A 19407-nucleotide genomic window follows, 5' to 3' on the forward strand; every position below is an offset into this window, starting at 1 on the left:
AGCAAGTTTAAATTAAATTAGGAAATTCTTTCAATGAAATGAAAGAAACCTGAAAATCAACAACTAAGTAATATTTTGTTATTAATTAATCTGTTCATTATTTTTGTATTAAATATCAGGAAAATGCTGAAAAATTATCAAATCAGTTTTCTAAAAGACCAGGGTGACATTTAACAATTGCTTGTTTCTCCCCATCACAATAAAATACAAGTAATTCTCTGGCAATAAATGAAGGCTACTTAAGTTTTAAAAGTACAGGTAAAACTATATTAACATATATGTACAGGCTATACTGTATTTACCTTGCTGATTATCTGATTAATATTCAGGGTGTTTTCTGCATACATTTATCATCTTGCTGCTTTAATTGGCTGTAATGCAGCTTTTAATCTGCAAAGTAACTAGTAACTAATGTTTACAAATAAAAGTAGTAGAGTAAAAAGTAAAGAGTACAAGTAAAAATAGTAGTGCAGTGGAAGTTTAAAGTAACAGAAAGTGGAAATAATCAAGAAAAGTACAAGTACCTCAAAAGTGTAGACTAGAAAAGCGAACAGTTACCTTCCATCACTATCAGCTAACATGCTGCATCTGTTTGTTTGGTTCATTAAAACAAACTCAAGTGTAAAAGTGAGTTTCCTGTTTAATGGTGTTTTATGTCCTCTTTTTTGATCATCTTCAAATGTCTGAAAGCAAACAGGCCTGAGTCTTCCCTAAAGTGTCGTCAGTCAGCTGGTTATACAGATATTTTTAAAGACTGATACTTAGTGATCTAGATTCATATTAATTAAACACAATGTGGCTCAAACTCGGGCAGCTGACGGCCCAGCCCAGGACGCCTCAGCGAGCACCGGCTGGCTTGTGTTTCTAATCTTTCTGATTGTGTAACAGACCGACAACACGTCTGCTCCCGTGTGTGTTTTAAAGACAGCTCAGGCCTGCTAACGCTCCTCGCTAGCTCTGTGGCAGAGCGTTTTATTTTGAAAAGCCGGGCAGAAGTGTGCTCGGTTCCGTTGCAGTTCTGACAGCAGCTCGGTGCTGAGCAGCAGCAGCTCGGTGCTCAGCTCTGTCTTTATTCCAGCCCGCCTCGCTCTGTGGTTCTGTGTGAGCCGCCCGGACGGTCCCGGACGGTCCCGGACGGTCCGTGTGTTCACCCGGGCGCGTTATGTGACAGAGTTCGGCCCGCGGACGGTTCCGTCGTCGCTTCAGATGAGAAGACGTAAAAGATGGAGCTTCATATTTTAGAGCACAGCCTGAAAGTGGCGAGCATCGAGAAGGACGGGATCCAGGTCTGCACGCACGGATTAATCAAACTCGCTTTCCTGGCCTCCAAGACCCGGTACGAACTTCACACGCACACACACACACACACACACACACACACGCATATGTGTTTACTGCGGGGTGACGTTACAGCAAAGTAACGCCGGAGGCTGCATGTAACGTTACAGTGTGTGTGTGTTTAAAGGTAGCGGTGTTATTGTGCTACTTCCTGCCTCATATTAATGCTTTAATGCAGCTGTGTGTGTGTGTGTGTGTGTGTGCGTGCGTGCGTGTGCGTGTGCGTGTGTGTGTGTGTTTTCAGGCCTGTCCTTCTCTGGTGTCATTTTGGATCTTTGTGCCATCTGTAGCTGGGCCGAGGCCAGCGGCTCTGTGTGTGTGTGTGCGTGCGTGTGCGTGTGCGTGTTTCCTGAGGATATTCAATCTGAGAAAACTTTAATTAAACAGCCTGACAGTGACGTCACTACAGGCCTGTACACTGTCATTATGATGACGTTATAACCACCACTGTATATTAATGTTGGGCTGAGTTCAATAGTTCACTGACTGTGTGTGTGTGTGTGTGTGTGTGTGTGTGTGTGTGTGTGTGTGTGTGTGTGTGCGCTGATCATCTGAACTGTGTAGAAGTAACTGATTACCTGATGTACTTCAGATTACCCTCTGAACGTTACTTTAACTCAGGCTGCTCGCTTCATTTAAATATGTAATATCCAAGTACTGTAGTATAGTAGTACTGCAGTAGTACTGTAGTGGTACTGTAGTATAGTAGTTCTGTAGTGGTACTGTAGTATAGTAGTACTATAGTGGTACTGTCGTAGTACTGTAATGTATATTTGTGTATATATATATATATATACATATATATACATATATACATACATATATATATATATATACATATATACATACATATATATATATATACATATATATATACATATATATATATATATATATATATATATATATACATATATATATATATATATATACATATATATATATATATATACATACATATATATATATATACATATATACATACATATATATATATATATATATATACATACATATGTATATATATATATATATATATATATATATATATTATACACACACACAATAAAAATCAGTTTTTGGGCCACAGGGGGATTTTTCACTGCAATACTGAGAGTGACCAGCAGGCAGATTAGAGGCTAAGCGGTGCTGTCCTGTTTATTTACATCTGTATGACGTCATCACTTTGACCTCCTGTGTGATTATAAAGATACTTAAAGTGCAATTATATAAAGTCAGTGTTGATTAACGTGATCTTTAAAGTGCAATCAAATAGTCTTTTAGTTCTCATCACATCATCGAGTTTGTTTTTAAAGAAGCTTTTAACATTTCATGTCGTCAGGACGTAATCACAGATATCCAGTGATCTCCCAGCGTTCCCCTCCACTGTCTGCACTGTCAGCTGGTTTGTTCTGCAGGTGAAGATATCCTCACAGCTGCTTCAGGTATCACTCAGGTCCGGTCAGAGAGCTTCAGGTATCACTCAGGTCCGGTCAGAGAGCTGTAGGTATCACTCAGGTCCAGTCAGAGAGCTTCAGGTATCACTCAGGTCCAGTCAGAGAGCTTCAGGTATCACTCAGGTCCAGTCAGAGAGCTTCAGGTATACTCAGGTCCAGTCAGAGAGCTTCAGGTATACTCAGGTCCAGTCAGAGAGCTTCAGGTATCACTCAGGTCCAGTCAGAGAGCTTCAGGTATCACTCAGGTCCAGTCAGAGAGCTTCAGGTATACTCAGGTCCAGTCGTCACATCACACTAACATCAGTTTAACATTGTGCTCACAGTTCACAGATCTGAACACAAACACCATTCATCTTTAAATGTGATTTTTCACAGCCTGTCTTTGTGTCCTCTGACAGTTTGTCCTGACATTTTATAAAACAAACAACTTGACAATCAGTCCAGGAAATAAAGAACAGATTGATGGACAGAGACAGTAATGATGAGCTGCAGCTGATCAATGATTCAGATTGAATATAAACAGACTAAACTTTCCCCTGATGACTCAGAACAACAACTGTGAGAGAAACATTCAGTAACATTTCCTCAGGGTCAGTCCGACAGTATCTGTTGTGTGCGTCTGTTTGTGTGCATGTTTGTGATGGTTCACAGTTTAAAGTGATTGAACCTGATATAACCTGCAGTCTCATTAGAGCCTCCCTGACAAGTTTCCTGCAGACGCACAGAATGTGAGTCATGACTGTTGACTGACTGTTGATCCGTCTCACAGTCAGTCATGATGCCAGGATCATTAGAGGAGGATGAGTATCTTAATATCCTCTATGGTCACACAGCTCCTTTAATCCTCAGAGAAACTGATAGTTGAGTCACTTGTTGTTTTCACACCTCTCAGATAAATCTGACATGTGAGCTTCATCCAGCCAACATGTGATTATCAGTCCTGTTGTTGTTCAGGCCTGTTGTTGTTCAGTCCTGTTGTTGTTCAGTCCTGTTGTTGTTCAGGCCTGTTGTTGTTGTTCAGGCCTGTTGTTGTTGTTCAGTCCTGTTGTTGTTCAGGCCTGTTGTTGTTCAGGCCTGTTGTTGTTCAGTCCTGTTGTTGTTCAGGCCTGTTGTTGTTGTTCAGTCCTGTTGTTGTTCAGGCCTGTTGTTGTTCAGGCCTGTTGTTGTTCAGGCCTGTTGTTGTTCAGGCCTGTTGTTGTTCAGGCCTGTTGTTGTTCAGGCCTGTTGTTGTTGTTCAGGCCTGTTGTTGTTCAGTCCTGTTGTTGTTCAGGCCTGTTGTTGTTGTTCAGTCCTGTTGTTGTTGTTCAGTCCTGTTGTTGTTGTTCAGTCCTGTTGTTGTTGTTCAGTCCTGTTGTTGTTCAGGCCTGTTGTTGTTCAGGCCTGTTGTTGTTCAGGCCTGTTGTTGTTCAGGCCTGTTGTTGTTCAGGCCTGTTGTTGTTGTTCAGTCCTGTTGTTGTTCAGTCCTGTTGTTGTTGTTCAGTCCTGTTGTTCAGTCCTGGGGGGTATTCCAGAAAGCGGGTTTTGTGAAAACTCTGAGTTTGTTAACCCTGAGATGAGAGAAACTCTGAGTCTTCAGGTCCAGAAAGAGAGGTAACTTGAACTCTGGGTCTGTTTCTGCGGTAACTGACTCTGTGAACCTCACCTGCTCACTGGCAGGTTTACCTGAAGAAACCCTGGGTCTGACGGAGCTGTCTGACAGCGGCTGTCCTTTCCTTCTCAGTCCGATCATGTTGAAGCAGAAATAATTAACACAGTTTTACACCAGGAGGAGAATTTAGATTCATTTAGATGAGCTCTCACTCCCTGATGAGGACTGAACCGAACAGTACCGCTCCTCATCAGTCCGTCATTTATATTCTCCGGCCGCATAGCGAATATCAGGCTACACGTCATCGCTGACGTGCTTTCAGATCTGAACCATCCTCTTTGTTTTGTTTTTTTTTAAATCACTTCGCAGGTTAATCAATTGCCTTCCAGCAGCCAGAAAAAGAGAAATAACTCACATTTCATTTGGCTTTCTTTATTTCCCACAGATAGCTACAAAAGTAACCATCAGTATAGCCTAGCCTATTGTATTTTTTCCAACAACGTAATTTCAAAGTCCGTGTTTCTAGTTTGCCGCCACATTGAGTATAAGATTAAATGACTTCTAGTTCAATCTGTAGACAGTAAGTGTGTGTCTGCCTCTAATGTTGGGTCCTGGGGGAGAGTGACGCCCTCAGCCTCTGGTCACTCTTCCTGTTTTCTCCCCTGTTGCCATGGTGAATCACAGTGTCGGAGCTCCATTGATGACGGCTTTTTACTAGTCATCAGGCACGAGCTCAACTCAGAGTTAACATACTCAGAGTCGACTGACCTAACTCAGATCAGCTGTTCTGGAGCTGAAAACTCAGAGTTTCACTTCACAGGGTGAGTCAACTCGGAGTTCAGGGTTAGCTCAGAGTTTGTTGAACCTCCTTTCTGGAATAGCCCTCTGTTGTTGTTCAGTCCTGTTGTTCAGTCCTGTTGTTGTTCAGTCCTGTTGTTCAGTCCTGTTGTTGTTCAGTCCTGTTGTTCAGTCCTGTTGTTCAGTCCTGTTGTTGTTCAGTCCTGTTGTTGTTCAGTCCTGATGTTGTTCAGTCCTGATGTTGTTCACTCCTGATGTTGTTCAGTCCTGTTGTTCAGTCCTGATGTTGTTCAGTCCTGATGTTGTTCAGTCCTGTTGTTGTTCAGTCCTGTTGTTCAGTCCTGATGTTGTTCAGTCCTGTTGTTGTTCAGTCCTGTTGTTGTTCAGTCCTGATGTTGTTCAGTCCTGATGTTGTTCAGTCCTGTTGTTGTTCAGTCCTGTTGTTGTTCAGTCCTGTTGTTCAGTCCTGTTGTTCAGTCCTGATGTTGTTCAGTCCTGTTGTTGTTCAGTCCTGATGTTGTTCAGTCCTGTTGTTGTTCAGTCCTGTTGTTCAGTCCTGATGTTGTTCAGTCCTGTTGTTGTTCAGTCCTGATGTTGTTCAGTCCTGTTGTTGTTCAGTCCTGTTGTTGTTCAGTCCTGTTGTTCAGTCCTGTTGTTGTTCAGTCCTGTTGTTGTTCAGTCCTGTTGTTCAGTCCTGTTGTTCAGTCCTGTTGTTGTTCAGTCCTGTTGTTCAGTCCTGATGTTGTTCAGTCCTGATGTTGTTCAGTCCTGTTGTTGTTCAGTCCTGTTGTTGTTCAGTCCTGATGTTGTTCAGTCCTGTTGTTGTTCAGTCCTGTTGTTCAGTCCTGTTGTTGTTCAGTCCTGTTGTTCAGGCCCAGGTGTTCCCAGCAACTAACGACCACCCCAACCCCTCCTGCTGTGATGTGACCCGTCCGTGATATATGTTACACATCGTCATCATCATCATCATCATCATCATCATGAAAACTCTGACATGATGATGATTTTCCTTTTTTGATTAATCTGTCAGTTATTTTCATGATTAATCATTTAGTCTATAAAATGTCAAAAAATGTCCAAAGTGATGTCTTCAGATGTCTTTTTAGTCCATCAACAGTCCAAACCCAAAGACTCTTGGTTCACTGTACCATAAATCATCACATTAACAAGCTGGAACCAGACAGTGATCCATGTTTCTATTGAACTGATGAATTGATTTTAACAATAGTTTGTAACTGATCTTCATATTGATATCAGGTGATGTTTGCTTCATTAAACGTATGTAGCTCATTGAACATGTGTTCACAGCCCTTGTTGAGGTTTGTAATGTTTGTTAGTGTTGTAGTATTAATCAGTTCTGGTCTTGTGAAGGTCTCGGTCTCGTCCACATTGAGACTCGGTCTTGTCTCAGTCTCAGGACTGCAGGGATATTACTGTGACTGATCGATGCTGTGCACATGATGGTTTGTACTGGAAGATGAGAGTCACCTGACGTTTGTACTAAATGATATTATATGTATATGTATATATATATGTGAGAAATGTCAAACATGGAGAAGATGCTGAATACAGTTGATTTCAGCTCCTCAGTGTTTGTTTGCTCAGAGAACACAAAGTAAAATCCTGACATTAAATTCACCTCTGTAATGATTATTGATCATTTAATCAAGACATTTATCACCATACACATACACACACACACACACACATATATACAATATGAGATCCTACGGTTTTTGTGTTCCACATTTTATCCTGAGTGTGGTCCTGGTCTGGACTCGGTCCTGCCCTGGTCGTGTCATAATGTCAATACACAAGTCTTGGCCCTGACTTGGTCTTGGTTTATGTGGTCTTGGCTATCACCCTGTTGTTGATCCTGGCAGCAGAGCAGCTGTGAGCGGAGCTGATGACTCAGTTATGAGCCTCATATTGAATATAAAATGATAATCAGACATTTACAGACGTAGTTGTGTTGTTTTGTTGCTCCCTGAATGTCTCACTGATGCGTCTCTTCATATGAACGTGTCTTTTTATCAGCAGACAGACAGTTCGATGTGTCTGGATGTCTCAGGGACGTCCTCATCAGACCTGAGACATGTCTCTTCACTTCCTGTCCTCTCTGTCTCTGTCCCTCCTGTTCAGATGTAAGTTCTTCAGCCTGACGGAGACTCCGGAGGACTATACCATCATCGTCGACGAGGAAGGCTTTAAAGGTTTGTGGAGGCGTCACCGTGGTAACACATTGTGTAATGTGTGATCAGTGTTTGAGCACACCGTGTCATCTTGGACGTGAGTGGATGGTGTCATTACACGCCCTGTTCCAGGGTGACCTCCTCAGTTACCGTGACGACCACAGGCCAGGTGTTACATCACAGGCAGGTATTTCATCTGCTCACTGACTCTGAGTTTATCTTCACTCATCACCTGTCAGACTGCAGCAGCATGGTGGAAACTGACAGCAGAGACACGACATGTCTGTTTGTTACGACTCAGAACTGATCATGTCAACTGATCATGTGAACGTTAATCTGATTGATTATTCAGATTAATCTGCTGTATGTTGAAGCTTGTTGATGAACTGATCTGGATCGAGTCCGACTGATAATTAATCTGAGATGATTAAAGGCTTCTCTTTACTTCTGACATGCAATTAGATGTTCACATTTTTAATGAGCTTTTTAATTACAGTTAGAGCTGCAATTATTTAATTAGCATTAATCTGCAGATTTTCTTCTCAAATATTCAACTAATCATTTAAAAGGTGCAATATGTAAGAACTGTGGTTGAAAAGCATTTTAAACTGAAAGATCATCACTAGAAGGTGACGGGAAACTGCATGTTTAACATGCTAACCTGCTAGCGCGGCCCGTCCCAGTCCAAAGCTCCTATGCTAGCCGTGTTAACAAAAAACTAGTTCCCTGGTGCCTCCACCCCGAGTCTGGACCGCTGAAAGATTCAAGTGTTTCTCCTCTTGAACAACAGTTTGTCTCATTATTTAAGTTTATGGATGAAGAGATTAAACTCACAGCTCAGAATTTTTACACTTTGTTCATGAACTGACTGTTAAATGCTGATAAGATGCAGAATCAGAATGTAAACCCACACTGGGTTTAATGTTTAATGGGACAGGTTGGACATCTGGTCCGATACAGTCAGCTCCGTCACTGACTCTATAACACAGAGGGGTCGAGGCTGTGAATGATGCTGGACCTCTATTATCTCAGCTCAGACAATACTACTGAATATTTACTATAAATGTGTGTATAAAGATGACAATCAGGAAGTAGAACTAAAGAAATGAGGAACAGAGATGACTCATGCTCACTGCTCACACCAACGTCACAGTTTCTTTTCCATTTATTCCAAACTGGTGTCCAGAGATGTGTCAGTGTTGTCCCAGTAAAGAGCTCAGACATGATGGGAGGTCAGAACAGGAAGTTAAATGGCTGCTGGATAATATAAATACATCATGAGAGAGAGAGAGACAGGTGACTTGTATCGAGACTGTTCTGGTCCCAAATCATCTGAGTGTCTGTCCGTCCCCAGAGCTGCCTCAGTCGGAGCACATCAGTGTCGCTGACGCCACGTGGTTGGCTCTGAACGTGGTGTCAGGTGGCGGGAACGCCTCCAACTCTCAGCCAATCGGAGTCACCAAGATCGCCAAATCTGTCATCGCCCCGCTGGCCGACCACAACATCTCTGTGTTCATGCTGTCCACGTATCAGACCGACTTCATCCTGGTGAGTGTGGATCACAGCTTTACACACACTGCTTCTCTACAGAGAGTCTGATTTATGAACATCAACATGTGTGTTAATATGTTCCTTCTATTAACTGAGCTGGTTTAATAAGACAATAATAAACGGACATGGAGACGTGATGTTAGTGAGCAGCAACACATCACAAACAAAACCACACCTCTTCATTGTGCTCTCTGGTGGGGAGAGCGGTTTAAATCACCATGTAACGATTGGCAGAGATCAGTCGTCCATTTTCTACACATACAGGCGTGATCGGCTGCTCTGATGTGACTGAGATCAGTCAACTGAACATCAAGACATCTGAAACACTGATCAACTAATCGATTAATCCGTCTGATGTCATTAAGTCTTCTCTTTGATGTGTAAGAATCTGTTCTGCCGTCTCGTGTTTGACCCAATCGAGACGTTCTGATACATCTGATCAGAACTAAAACCTTTTCTTGTTTTGTGTCATTGATCACTTGTGTTGGATGCAGTCAGAAAGCTGATCACTGATCAGATTCACAGTGTCTGTTGTACAACAGAACAGTTGATGTCCACACACACACACACATGCACGCACACACAGGCACAGACACGCACACACAAACAGACACACACACACACACACACACACACACACACACAGCAGTAGTACTGTGGACTCTGTTGTACCTCAGACTGATTTAAATCCTGTCTCAGGCCACAGGGAGAGTTTTTATTGCTCTGCAGCGCTGACATGTTGATGAAAATGAAAGAAAAAAGTTTGTGTTTGTGTGTCTGTGCCTGTGTGTGTCTCTGTCTGTGTGTGTGTCCATGTTGATAATCTGTTACATAAAGAGGATCAGCAGCAGCTCAGCCTGCTGGAATCCAGGTATCATCAGCTGTTTGCTGTCTCACACACACACACACACACACACACACACACACACACGTTTGCTGTATCAGTAATTAGGAATGAGTGTGTGTGTGTGTGTGTGTGTGTGTGTGTGTGTGTGTGTGTCTGCAAGATGACGGCAGCAGAAAAGGAAACAATGACTTTAATGTGTCATTGATCTGCTTTGTGTGAATCAGTCAGTTGTTGGTCTCTAAATGTTGAGACGTGTCCATCAGTGTTTCGTCCACACTCGTCTTCAGTTTGCTGTCACAGAGGACGAGAGATTATATTCACATTTATCAAGCTGACAGCAGAGAACAGAGACGTCTGATGGTCACAACACTTTGTGATACAAACAGTTTCAGTAACACAAAGAAACGTCCAGTGGTTAGTGTTAGTCTGTGTTCACACATCAGCTGTTTCTCCACTTATATTAAACTCAGTGACGCTTTAAGACGCGATGACAGTAAAGAATCAACCTGTTGTGTTCCTGCATCATCATCCTCATCCTCATCATCATCCTCCTCATCCTCATCCTCATCCTCATCATCCTTCTCATCCTTCTCATCATCCTCCTCCTCATCCTCCTCATCATCCTTCTCATCATCCTCCTCCTCATCCTCCTCCTCATCCTTCTCATCATCCTCCTCCTCATCCTTCTCATCCTCATCATCATCCTCCTCCTCATCCTCATCATCATCCTCCTCCTCATCCTCATCATCATCATCCTCCTCATCCTCCTCATCCTCATTATCCTTCTCATCCTCATTGTCATCGTCATCCTCATCATCATCTTCATCATCCTTCTCATCCTCCTCCTCCTCACCCTCATCATCCTTCTCATCCTCCTCCTCATCATCCTTCTCATCCTCATCCTCCTCATTATCATCCTCCTCATCCTCCTCCTCCTCCTTATCATCATCATCATCATCATCCTCATTCTTATCATCCTCATCATCCTCCTCATCATCATCATCATCCTCATCATCCTCCTCACCCTCATCATCCTTCTCATCCTCATCCTCCTCCTCATCATCCTTCTCATCCTCATCATCCTTCTCATCATCCTTATCATCCTCATCATCATCCTCATTCTTATCATCCTCCTCATTCTTATCATCCTCCTCCTCATCCTCATCATCCTTATCATCTAGGGCTGTACGATTTTAGGAAAAGATCTAATTGCGATTTTTCTGGCAGATATTGCGATTTTGATTTGATTCACGATTTCCTTCAAATCAAGCTTCAGTGCAATATTCACAATGTACAGTAACATTAAAACATTAAATGCTATTACTCTAATGCAAGGATGAAAACTAAAGTTAAAAATTGCTTCCAAATGTATTTATTAACAAGAAGCATGCACGGCTGATGGCTGCAGTTCCCCTAACGGCCGCAACGGCCGTCGTGTCACTATTGAGTCTTATTTCTTGATCCTGCCCCAAGTTCCTTTAAATAAAATACAAAACAATTCCCGGTGTCCCGGTGTGGCTGCTCTTATCATACGGAGTTACACTGGCAAAAGATGCTGTAATTGTAGTCTGTTTGCTACAGTGGGCCTGAGTATCATTTTCACACGACTTTTCACCGGACTTTTTCGTCATGCACTCGTCATGCAAATGCCTGTGGTGATTTTTCAAGTGCCGGTATAAATTGGTTGTGTTTCCGCTGGATGTTGCAACTTTAGCGCGACAGGTTTTGCACAGTACCTGTTTCTGGTGCACGTCTGCAGCCTCAAACCCGAAATACTCCCAAATGACCGACGTGCTGTTTTTCTTGGGGATTAAATCCCCTAACTCCGCTTCTGGTCCAGCTGAAGCCATTTCAGAACACGTTAAGGAGCAGGTTAATACTGATTGGTTAGCGTGACCTGTCCACAAGTAGCATGCCGCTTCTGATTGGTGAGCTTGGCAGGATGGTAGAGAGACGGCATGTATGTGTTAAATAGTTGACACAACAGATCCTGGGTCAGTCAGGTGGGCTGCAAAAACCGCAGCTTTGGCGATCACATGATCACGTCTGAAATCGCAATTTCAATCAGAAAACGATATATCATTCAGCCCTATTATCATCGTCCTCATCGTCCTCCTCCTCCTCATCATCATCCTCATCATCATCCTCATCATCCTCCTCATCCTCATCATCCTCATCATCATCATCATCCTCATCCTCATCATCCTCCTCCTCATCATCATCCTCACCATCCTCCTCACCATCATCATCCTCCTCATCCTCATCATCCTCATCATCCTCCTCATCCTCCTCCTCATCATCCTCATCATCATCATCCTCATCATCCTCCTCCTCATCATCATCCTCACCATCCTCCTCACCATCATCATCCTCATCATCCTCCTCATCCTCCTCCTCATCATCCTTCTCATCCTCACCATCCTCATCATCATCATCATCCTCATTCTCTACACTCTGAATAGAAACAGTCCAGCTCATGTTCTTCAGCAGAAGTGAATGTAGATGAAGCAGAGGGAGAAACATTGTCTCATTCTGATCGTCTCTGTGAGACATTAACGTGTCTCTGATCGTCTCTGTGAGACACTAACGTGTCTCTGATCGTCTCTGTGAAACACTAACACGTGTCTCTGATCGTCTCTGTGAAACACTAACACGTGTCTCTGATCGTCTCTGTGAAACACTAACGTGTCTCTGATCGTCTCTGTGAAACACTAACGTGTCTCTGATCGTCTCTGTGAGACATTAACGTGTCTCTGATCGTCTCTGTGAAACACTTACGTGTCTCTGATCGTCTCTGTGAGACACTAACGTGTCTCTGATCGTCTCTGTGAGACACTAACACGTGTCTCTGATCGTCTCTGTGAAACACTAACACGTGTCTCTGATCGTCTCTGTGAAACACTAACGTGTCTCTGATCGTCTCTGTGAGACATTAACGTGTCTCTGATCGTCTCTGTGAAATACTAACGTGTCTCTGATCGTCTCTGTGAAACACTAACACGTGTCTCTGATCGTCTCTGTGAAACACTAACGTGTCTCTGATCGTCTCTGTGAAATACTAACGTGTCTCTGATCGTCTCTGTGAAGCACTAACGTGTCTCTGATCGTCTCTGTGAAACACTAACGTGTCTCTGATCGTCTCTGTGAAACACTAACGTGTCTCTGATCGTCTCTGTGAGACACTAACACGTGTCTCTGATCGTCTCTGTGAGACACTAACGTGTCTCTGTTGGTCTGTGTTCAGGTTCGGGAGCGAGACCTGCCAATGGTCATGCACACGCTGTCTTCTGAGTTCACGTTGCTTCGGGTCGTCAACGGAGAAACTGTAGCTGCTCACAATCTGGGCATCAGCAACGGATTCGTCAAACCAAAACTGGGTAAACTAACAGAAACATGTGTCACACAAATATTCTACAAACATCATGGAGGAGACGGATATTAAATCATTCTGTGCTTCAGTCAGAGCATCAACCACTCTGGGCTCAACCTCCATGTTTTACATTAATAACACTAATTATTTATGAAGAGCTTTTAGCTTCAGTCTCGACTGTCGACAGCAGATTTAATAAAACATGATGAGACTGACTGCTTCCTTTAATTAAGATGTCTGTTGTCTGTATGCTGCTCTGTGTCGCAGTGCCCCGTCCCATCATCCACCCGCTGTCCAGCCCCAGTAACATGTTCTGTGTGACCAGTCTGGACCCGGACACTCTGCCCTCTGTGGCCACGCTGCTCATGGACGTCATGTTTTACTCTGGAGGGTGAGGACGCTCAGTTCATCATAGAGAGGGCTGATCAATAGAAGGATGGGACCTACGATCACTGTTCAAACTCATCTGTCGATCATGTCAGCTCAGATTTAATCCAGTCACACACATTTCTTCACTTTGTTTGATACTGTTGAGAAGCTCTAAACGCAACAGACTGCTCCTTTATAGTGCTGTTTCAGTCATCAGCTGTTAGCCGTTAGCTGGCAGAGCTGACAGGATTAGTCGATTCTGTTATTGGACTGAAAGAAAAGTTTGAGTTTTGGACAACAGAGGAAATGTGAAGCCGACACGTTGGACATGTTGGACACGTCAGCCGTGACCGGAGGCATCATGTTTCAGGGCTGTCCATCCGTCCGTCACTCACATTCTTGTGAACGTGATATCTGAAGAACACTTTGAGGGAAGTTCTTCAGATATTACGTCCACAAGTTCTGTTGGACTGAAGGATGAACTGACTAGAATTTGGTGGCCAAAGGTCAAAGGTCAAGGTCACTGTGACCTCACAAAACACAATTTTGACTCCAGAAGTCATACGATGACTCCAAGTGCTGTATCGTAGTCAGCTGGACTGAATCACCATGACCCGGATGAACCCGGATGAACCTTCATCAACCAGAAGTCAAACCATAATAATACAACAGGATAAAATTATGCCAATCTGAGATTTGATTTCCAAAAGGTCAGAGGTCACTGTGATGTCATCAGGGTCCAAAATTAACACCCACCAAGCGCCAATGGTGGGTAAATTTTCTGTTTGGCAAGTAAATCGCGGAGGTTATCCGACACACTGGCGGGTAAATGTTTGTACCACAATAGTACGTAAAACTAAGAGTCTACTGCGTTTTGGGACACGCACACACACACACACACACACACACACACACACACACAAATACACACACACACAAAAACAGTGTGAAGACTCGCCCGCACTCTGCCTCTGATTGGCTCTGACCCTGACATTTTGTCTAGTAACGAACACCAGCCAATCAGAGGCAGAGTAGGAATAAGAGGGTGATTATCACTTAACGCCGGACAGCTGCTAATTACCGTAAGCAAATTTTCAAAGTATGTGGCAGTATTTGGAAGGAGTCAAGAGACTTTTGAAACGAAAACAGTGCGACGAAAAAGAGGACAGAGACACACATTCAAGGAGAAAGTTTTGTGAAACGTGGAGGTTTGGAGATCGAGGGGTTCCCAGAGACTGGTTACAGCATGATGCTGAGGCTCTCGTGATGAGCTGTTCGGTGTGTCGGCAGTACGCCAAAGAAAAAAACCGACAACTCGTTTTTTTATCAGAAACAACGATGAAGCTGGAGAACATCCGCGATCATGAGCGTAGCAAGTGTCACCATTCCTGAATTCCATTCAATGAAATGTATGGAAATGAATGTATATGTAACACAAAAAGGCAATTTATTATTTTGGCCGGTAAAATATATGCTTGGCCGGTGGATTTTTTCATCTACCAGTCCACTTGGCTGGTGAGCCAAAAAGTTAATTTCGGACCCTGGACGTCATGATATTCTGCCACAGCTCAGAACTTGAGTGATTCTGGTCCAGACTGAACCATTAAGCCATGAATCGTATGAATAAAATGCTCATCAGAGCTCAAACAAACGTCTTCAAAATGTCTCCTTCTGTCCAACCAACAGTCCAAAACCAAAGACAAAGAAAAGCAGTGAAATGGTCCCATTCAGGAAGCTGAAGCAGTGATTGGTTGAAACAATTGATCATCAAAATACTGGATTGCTTTTCTTTGGATGACCTCGTCTGTTAGGCGACGGACGGTCGCAGCTCTACATGACTGTGATTCCTGCAGTGTTGTCTGTTTTCAGGTCGAAGGAGTCGTCAGCGTCCAGCGAGGACTCGAGTCACATCCGCTTCTTCTCCTTCTCTCTGATCGAAGGATACATCTCTCTGGTGATGGACGAGCAGACCACTCAGAGGTGTTTATATTCTGCTGCTCTGTGCTGTGAGGGTCGGTCCGTTTGGACCATGTGTTAACGATGACTCACTGTAATTAAAGCTGCAGCTCAGCTCCTCATTAATTCAGTCATCAGTGATGTCTCATATAATAACTGGTCCAAACTGTCGTCATGTTCGTAAGGTTCTGTGTGGCAGCAGCAGCTTGTAGGTCAGCCCGTCCACTTTGTAGAACACCTGCTGCCTTAAAGGAACAGCTCACCTATTTCTCTCTGCTCATCCTCTGCTCACTGGTTAATAGTTAGTCTTTCACCTGTGACAGGTGTTTAAAACCAACCAGAGCTTTAAAGTCCAGAGATGGACCGACAGGTAAAACAATTAAAGGTCAGAAAAAACAAAAAAAGAAATTATCATTTAAACAGTCCAACAGAAAATTAATTTCTTAAATGTAATTTAATCTGCTCTGTTAATTACATTCAACCAAAACGGACAAACTTATATTAGTGGTGACAGGATGGCGCCCCCTATCTGTACGCTGGTTATCTACCAACAGAGTTCTGGGCACATGACCAGTTAAAACCAACATGATTAAAGCAGTAACGAGCTCCACCAGAGAGAAGAGCTCATCTCAATATGTTACAGCTAATTAGCTAACCAGCTAGTCAGCTGTAACATATTGAGATGGTTCAAAAGTCAACCTGCGAACAGTCATCTGTCTTTGATACTACAGATAACAGGTGTTAGCCTCTAAGCTACTGTTAGCATCACAGGCTGGTCACAGACTCACTCAGAGGTTAAAGGAGCATTTCTGATAAAAAACAATCATTTTAAAGTTGTAACTTCAGTACTCACACATTCTGCTTTAATACTGATGTTTTAATATCTTTGTTCTCTTCCAGGTTTCCAAATAACGTCCTCTTCACCAGCGCTTCTGGTGAACTTTGGAAAATGGTTCGTATCGGAGGACAACCTTTAGGATTCGGTGAGTTTGATGTCAAAAAGCTCATTTGAGCCCGTTTTACACATGAAGTCTGGACAGTGTCCAGATTGTCAGACGTGTTCACACATGTTGGAAACGCTCTCTGTGGTTATGGCGGGGGCGGGTCCTGGGCGAGGGGGCGTGGCCTGGGTGGGAGCAGGCTGTGTGATGGAAGCTTAAATGTGACAGTATGAGATGATATATAGAGCGATATCTTCATGGACAAGTCACCTGATGACGTTAGAAGCATTGATTCTGTAACTGTTTTTAAAAAATGTCTTAAAAGGCAATGCTTTGACAGGCAGGCGGCATAGATGATCTTAAGTCTGCTTTGAATTCCGGTTTGTCCAGGGTTACTTTGAAGTTCAATATGTTTTGTTATAACTGATTTTGTCATTGTTGTTATTGGTATGTTATTGTTGTATTGATTTTGTTATTGTTGTTATGATTTTCATTATTATTATAATTATTGTTGTTATGGGTACCATGCAGCTTTTTATATTATTTGGAAGTTCAGCTCCATTTTATGTGGCTTTTTAATGGACCCCAGGAAGAGTAGCTGCTAGCAGGTGTAGCAGCTAATGGGGATCTTAATAAAATAAATAAACAAACCCGCTCCAATGATGTATTTTTCTGTCTGCAGATGAGTGCGGCATTGTGGCCCAGATATCAGAACCTCTGGCAACTGCTGACATTCCAGCTTATTACATTAGTACCTTCAAGTTTGACCACGCGCTGGTAAGACTGGACCCACCCAACACTGTTGATTCAAGGCTGTCGAGACGCCACCATGAGTCCAGCATTATAAATCATTTCTGACTTTTGATGACGTCACTTTGTGCTGTAGGACATTTATTTGAATTGTTTTATGATGTTTTAGACCAAGTGATTAATGTATGATGACAATCAGATTATCTTCAGCCTGACGTGCTGCTGGGTAATAAATCCTCGTGTGTTCTGCAGGTTCCTGAAGAAAACATCCAGAGTGTGATCGGAGCTCTGCGGACGAAGAGCACGACGACACAGTGAAGGAATCTGGAGGAAAACAACCGTTTTCATTGGTTCAAACGTTATCATGTCCAAAAAGTGCCAAGAGATGATTGGTGGACTCCTGTGGACGGGCTCAGAGGAGGGTGAGGGAGGTGTCGGGGGAGTGACGGTGTGTTACGGATGCCTTTGTTACCGGGTCAGTTTCCCCCCAGCGGCCCTCCTTCCTCCTGAGCGCTGCCTGCTCTGTAGTCTTTACTTCTTCAGTTCGTTTCCTCTCTGAAGCTGCTTCGTCCTCCCCCTCGACCCTCTGAGCACCATACTGTATTAGTTACATCATCCTCTGACAGAGGACGACGAATGTACTCTCTAAACTAATATTATATATCTATATATCTATATATCAAGCTCTCCATCTTTACTTTGTTCCACAGCTCATCTCAGTGCCAACATGTCTGAATGATAAACTGATGCCTTCGTCTCAAACTGACGCCGGCTGAGCTCCAGTGTCATCACGTGTTTTTATGCTTTTAGTGGCTGTTCAACATGTTTCAACCGTCAGACTGACGTTTTACATGACATTTATTTTAAAAAGTCAAATGTCTTCACACTGTGAGCAGCTGGATTACCTAAGTCTGAAGTTTTAAACAGAGTGATCTGTTTTATTCTTTATGTTGTGTTAATCAATGAGCTCAGAGTGTCGGGTTATTAATCCAGAAACATTTTCACAATAATGTGTCTTAAAGACATTATTTTGGGGTTTTTCAGTTGTCAGATAAAAATCAGCTGTTTTTAACTCTGATTAATTATTTATTTATCTGACGCCACCTGCTGGTTACAAACCAGATGACACTCCCATCAGCCTCAGCTGTTTGTTTTCAGTGCTAATTCTCAACATGTTAGCATGCTAACACTAAGATATTAAACAGGATGAATATAACTTGCTAAACATTAGCCTGTTAGCGTTGCTATTGTGATGCAGGTCAAACATGAACATTTAAATGAACTTCATCAACAACAGCTGAGGATCAAAAACTATCTTTGGGTTTTATTGTTTTAAATGTTTTAAATCTTTAAATGAGAAAAAAAGCCTCACAGAGTGGTTAGCACAGTTAGCGTAGCATTTTGTCTCATTTAGTGAACCGATTAATCTAAAAGATCGATAACTGAGAAAAGGTTCCATCACTGGAGTTAACTGAGAAAATACAAAGAAAACAACCTTCACAATATTCAAATGTTCACGTCTAAAATAATATGATGATGAAGATTATCACATTATCACATTATTATCAGATTATCGTCAGATTATTATCAGATTATTATCAGATTATCGTCAGATTATTATCAGATTATCATGAGATTATCAGATTATTATCAAATTATCATGAGATTATCAGATTATGATCAGATTATTATCAGATTATTATCAGATTATTATCAGACAACATTTTTCATCAGAATCTTTGTCTGATTGAAGATAAATTAATTTGAAAATAACTTTTATCTCCGTGGACTCTCGTGCAGGATCCTCCGTCAACTACCTGATTGATTACACCTCGTTATCAATAACAGCCTATCAACACTGAATACTGTGAATCTACAAAGTAACTAGTAACTAAAGTTATTACTGAAATGAGGTGGAGTAAATAAATAAATAAATGATGAAAGCGATGAAATCTCAGCTTTAATTTAATCAAATGTTTCACTTCCAGCCCTCATTGATACACATGGAGCTGAAGCCCGGAGGTGATTAGCTTAGCTTAGCATAAAGACTGGAAACAGAGGGAAACAGCTAGCGTGCTCTGTCCACAGTTTAAAATAACGACTGTAAACTAATTAAATATTATTTATTTTATATACTTATATATACTTTGTTATTGATAAAGACAGAAAACTGATGACTTATTGATTCTGTTGCTCACAGTGTGAAGCTGCTGTCAGACCTGATGATGATGATGATGATGATGATGATGA

The 19407-nt window shown here is 42.4% G+C and overlaps 1 protein-coding gene across 2 annotated transcripts in view; it reads left to right on the forward strand.

The window, feature by feature from the left end:
• The first annotated feature begins 1020 nt into the window (after positions 1 to 1020).
• The window catches only part of castor2 (cytosolic arginine sensor for mTORC1 subunit 2), an 18863-nt gene continuing 476 nt past the window's right edge, over positions 1021 to 19407 (forward strand). The window contains exons 1-10 of one of the 2 annotated variants that reach the window (XR_012180018.1): positions 1022 to 1336; positions 7324 to 7394; positions 8728 to 8921; positions 13016 to 13148; positions 13409 to 13532; positions 15380 to 15490; positions 16367 to 16449; positions 17090 to 17184; positions 17410 to 18765; positions 18831 to 19407. The exon at positions 18831 to 19407 is cut by the window's right edge and continues 476 nt beyond it. Coding sequence is in view for 1 of the 2 variants with exons in the window: in XM_073479891.1 (XP_073335992.1) it covers positions 1224 to 1336; positions 7324 to 7394; positions 8728 to 8921; positions 13016 to 13148; positions 13409 to 13532; positions 15380 to 15490; positions 16367 to 16449; positions 17090 to 17184; positions 17410 to 17475 (990 nt within the window). In the remaining variant the exon portion in view is untranslated. Of the gene's footprint in view, positions 1337 to 7323; positions 7395 to 8727; positions 8922 to 13015; positions 13149 to 13408; positions 13533 to 15379; positions 15491 to 16366; positions 16450 to 17089; positions 17185 to 17409 lie in introns of both variants that reach the window. The other variant, XM_073479891.1, reaches the window with a different exon arrangement.

The sequence above is a fragment of the Pagrus major genome, chromosome 13 (assembly GCF_040436345.1).
Source record: "Pagrus major chromosome 13, Pma_NU_1.0".
Classification (NCBI taxonomy): Eukaryota; Metazoa; Chordata; class Actinopteri; order Spariformes; family Sparidae; genus Pagrus; species Pagrus major.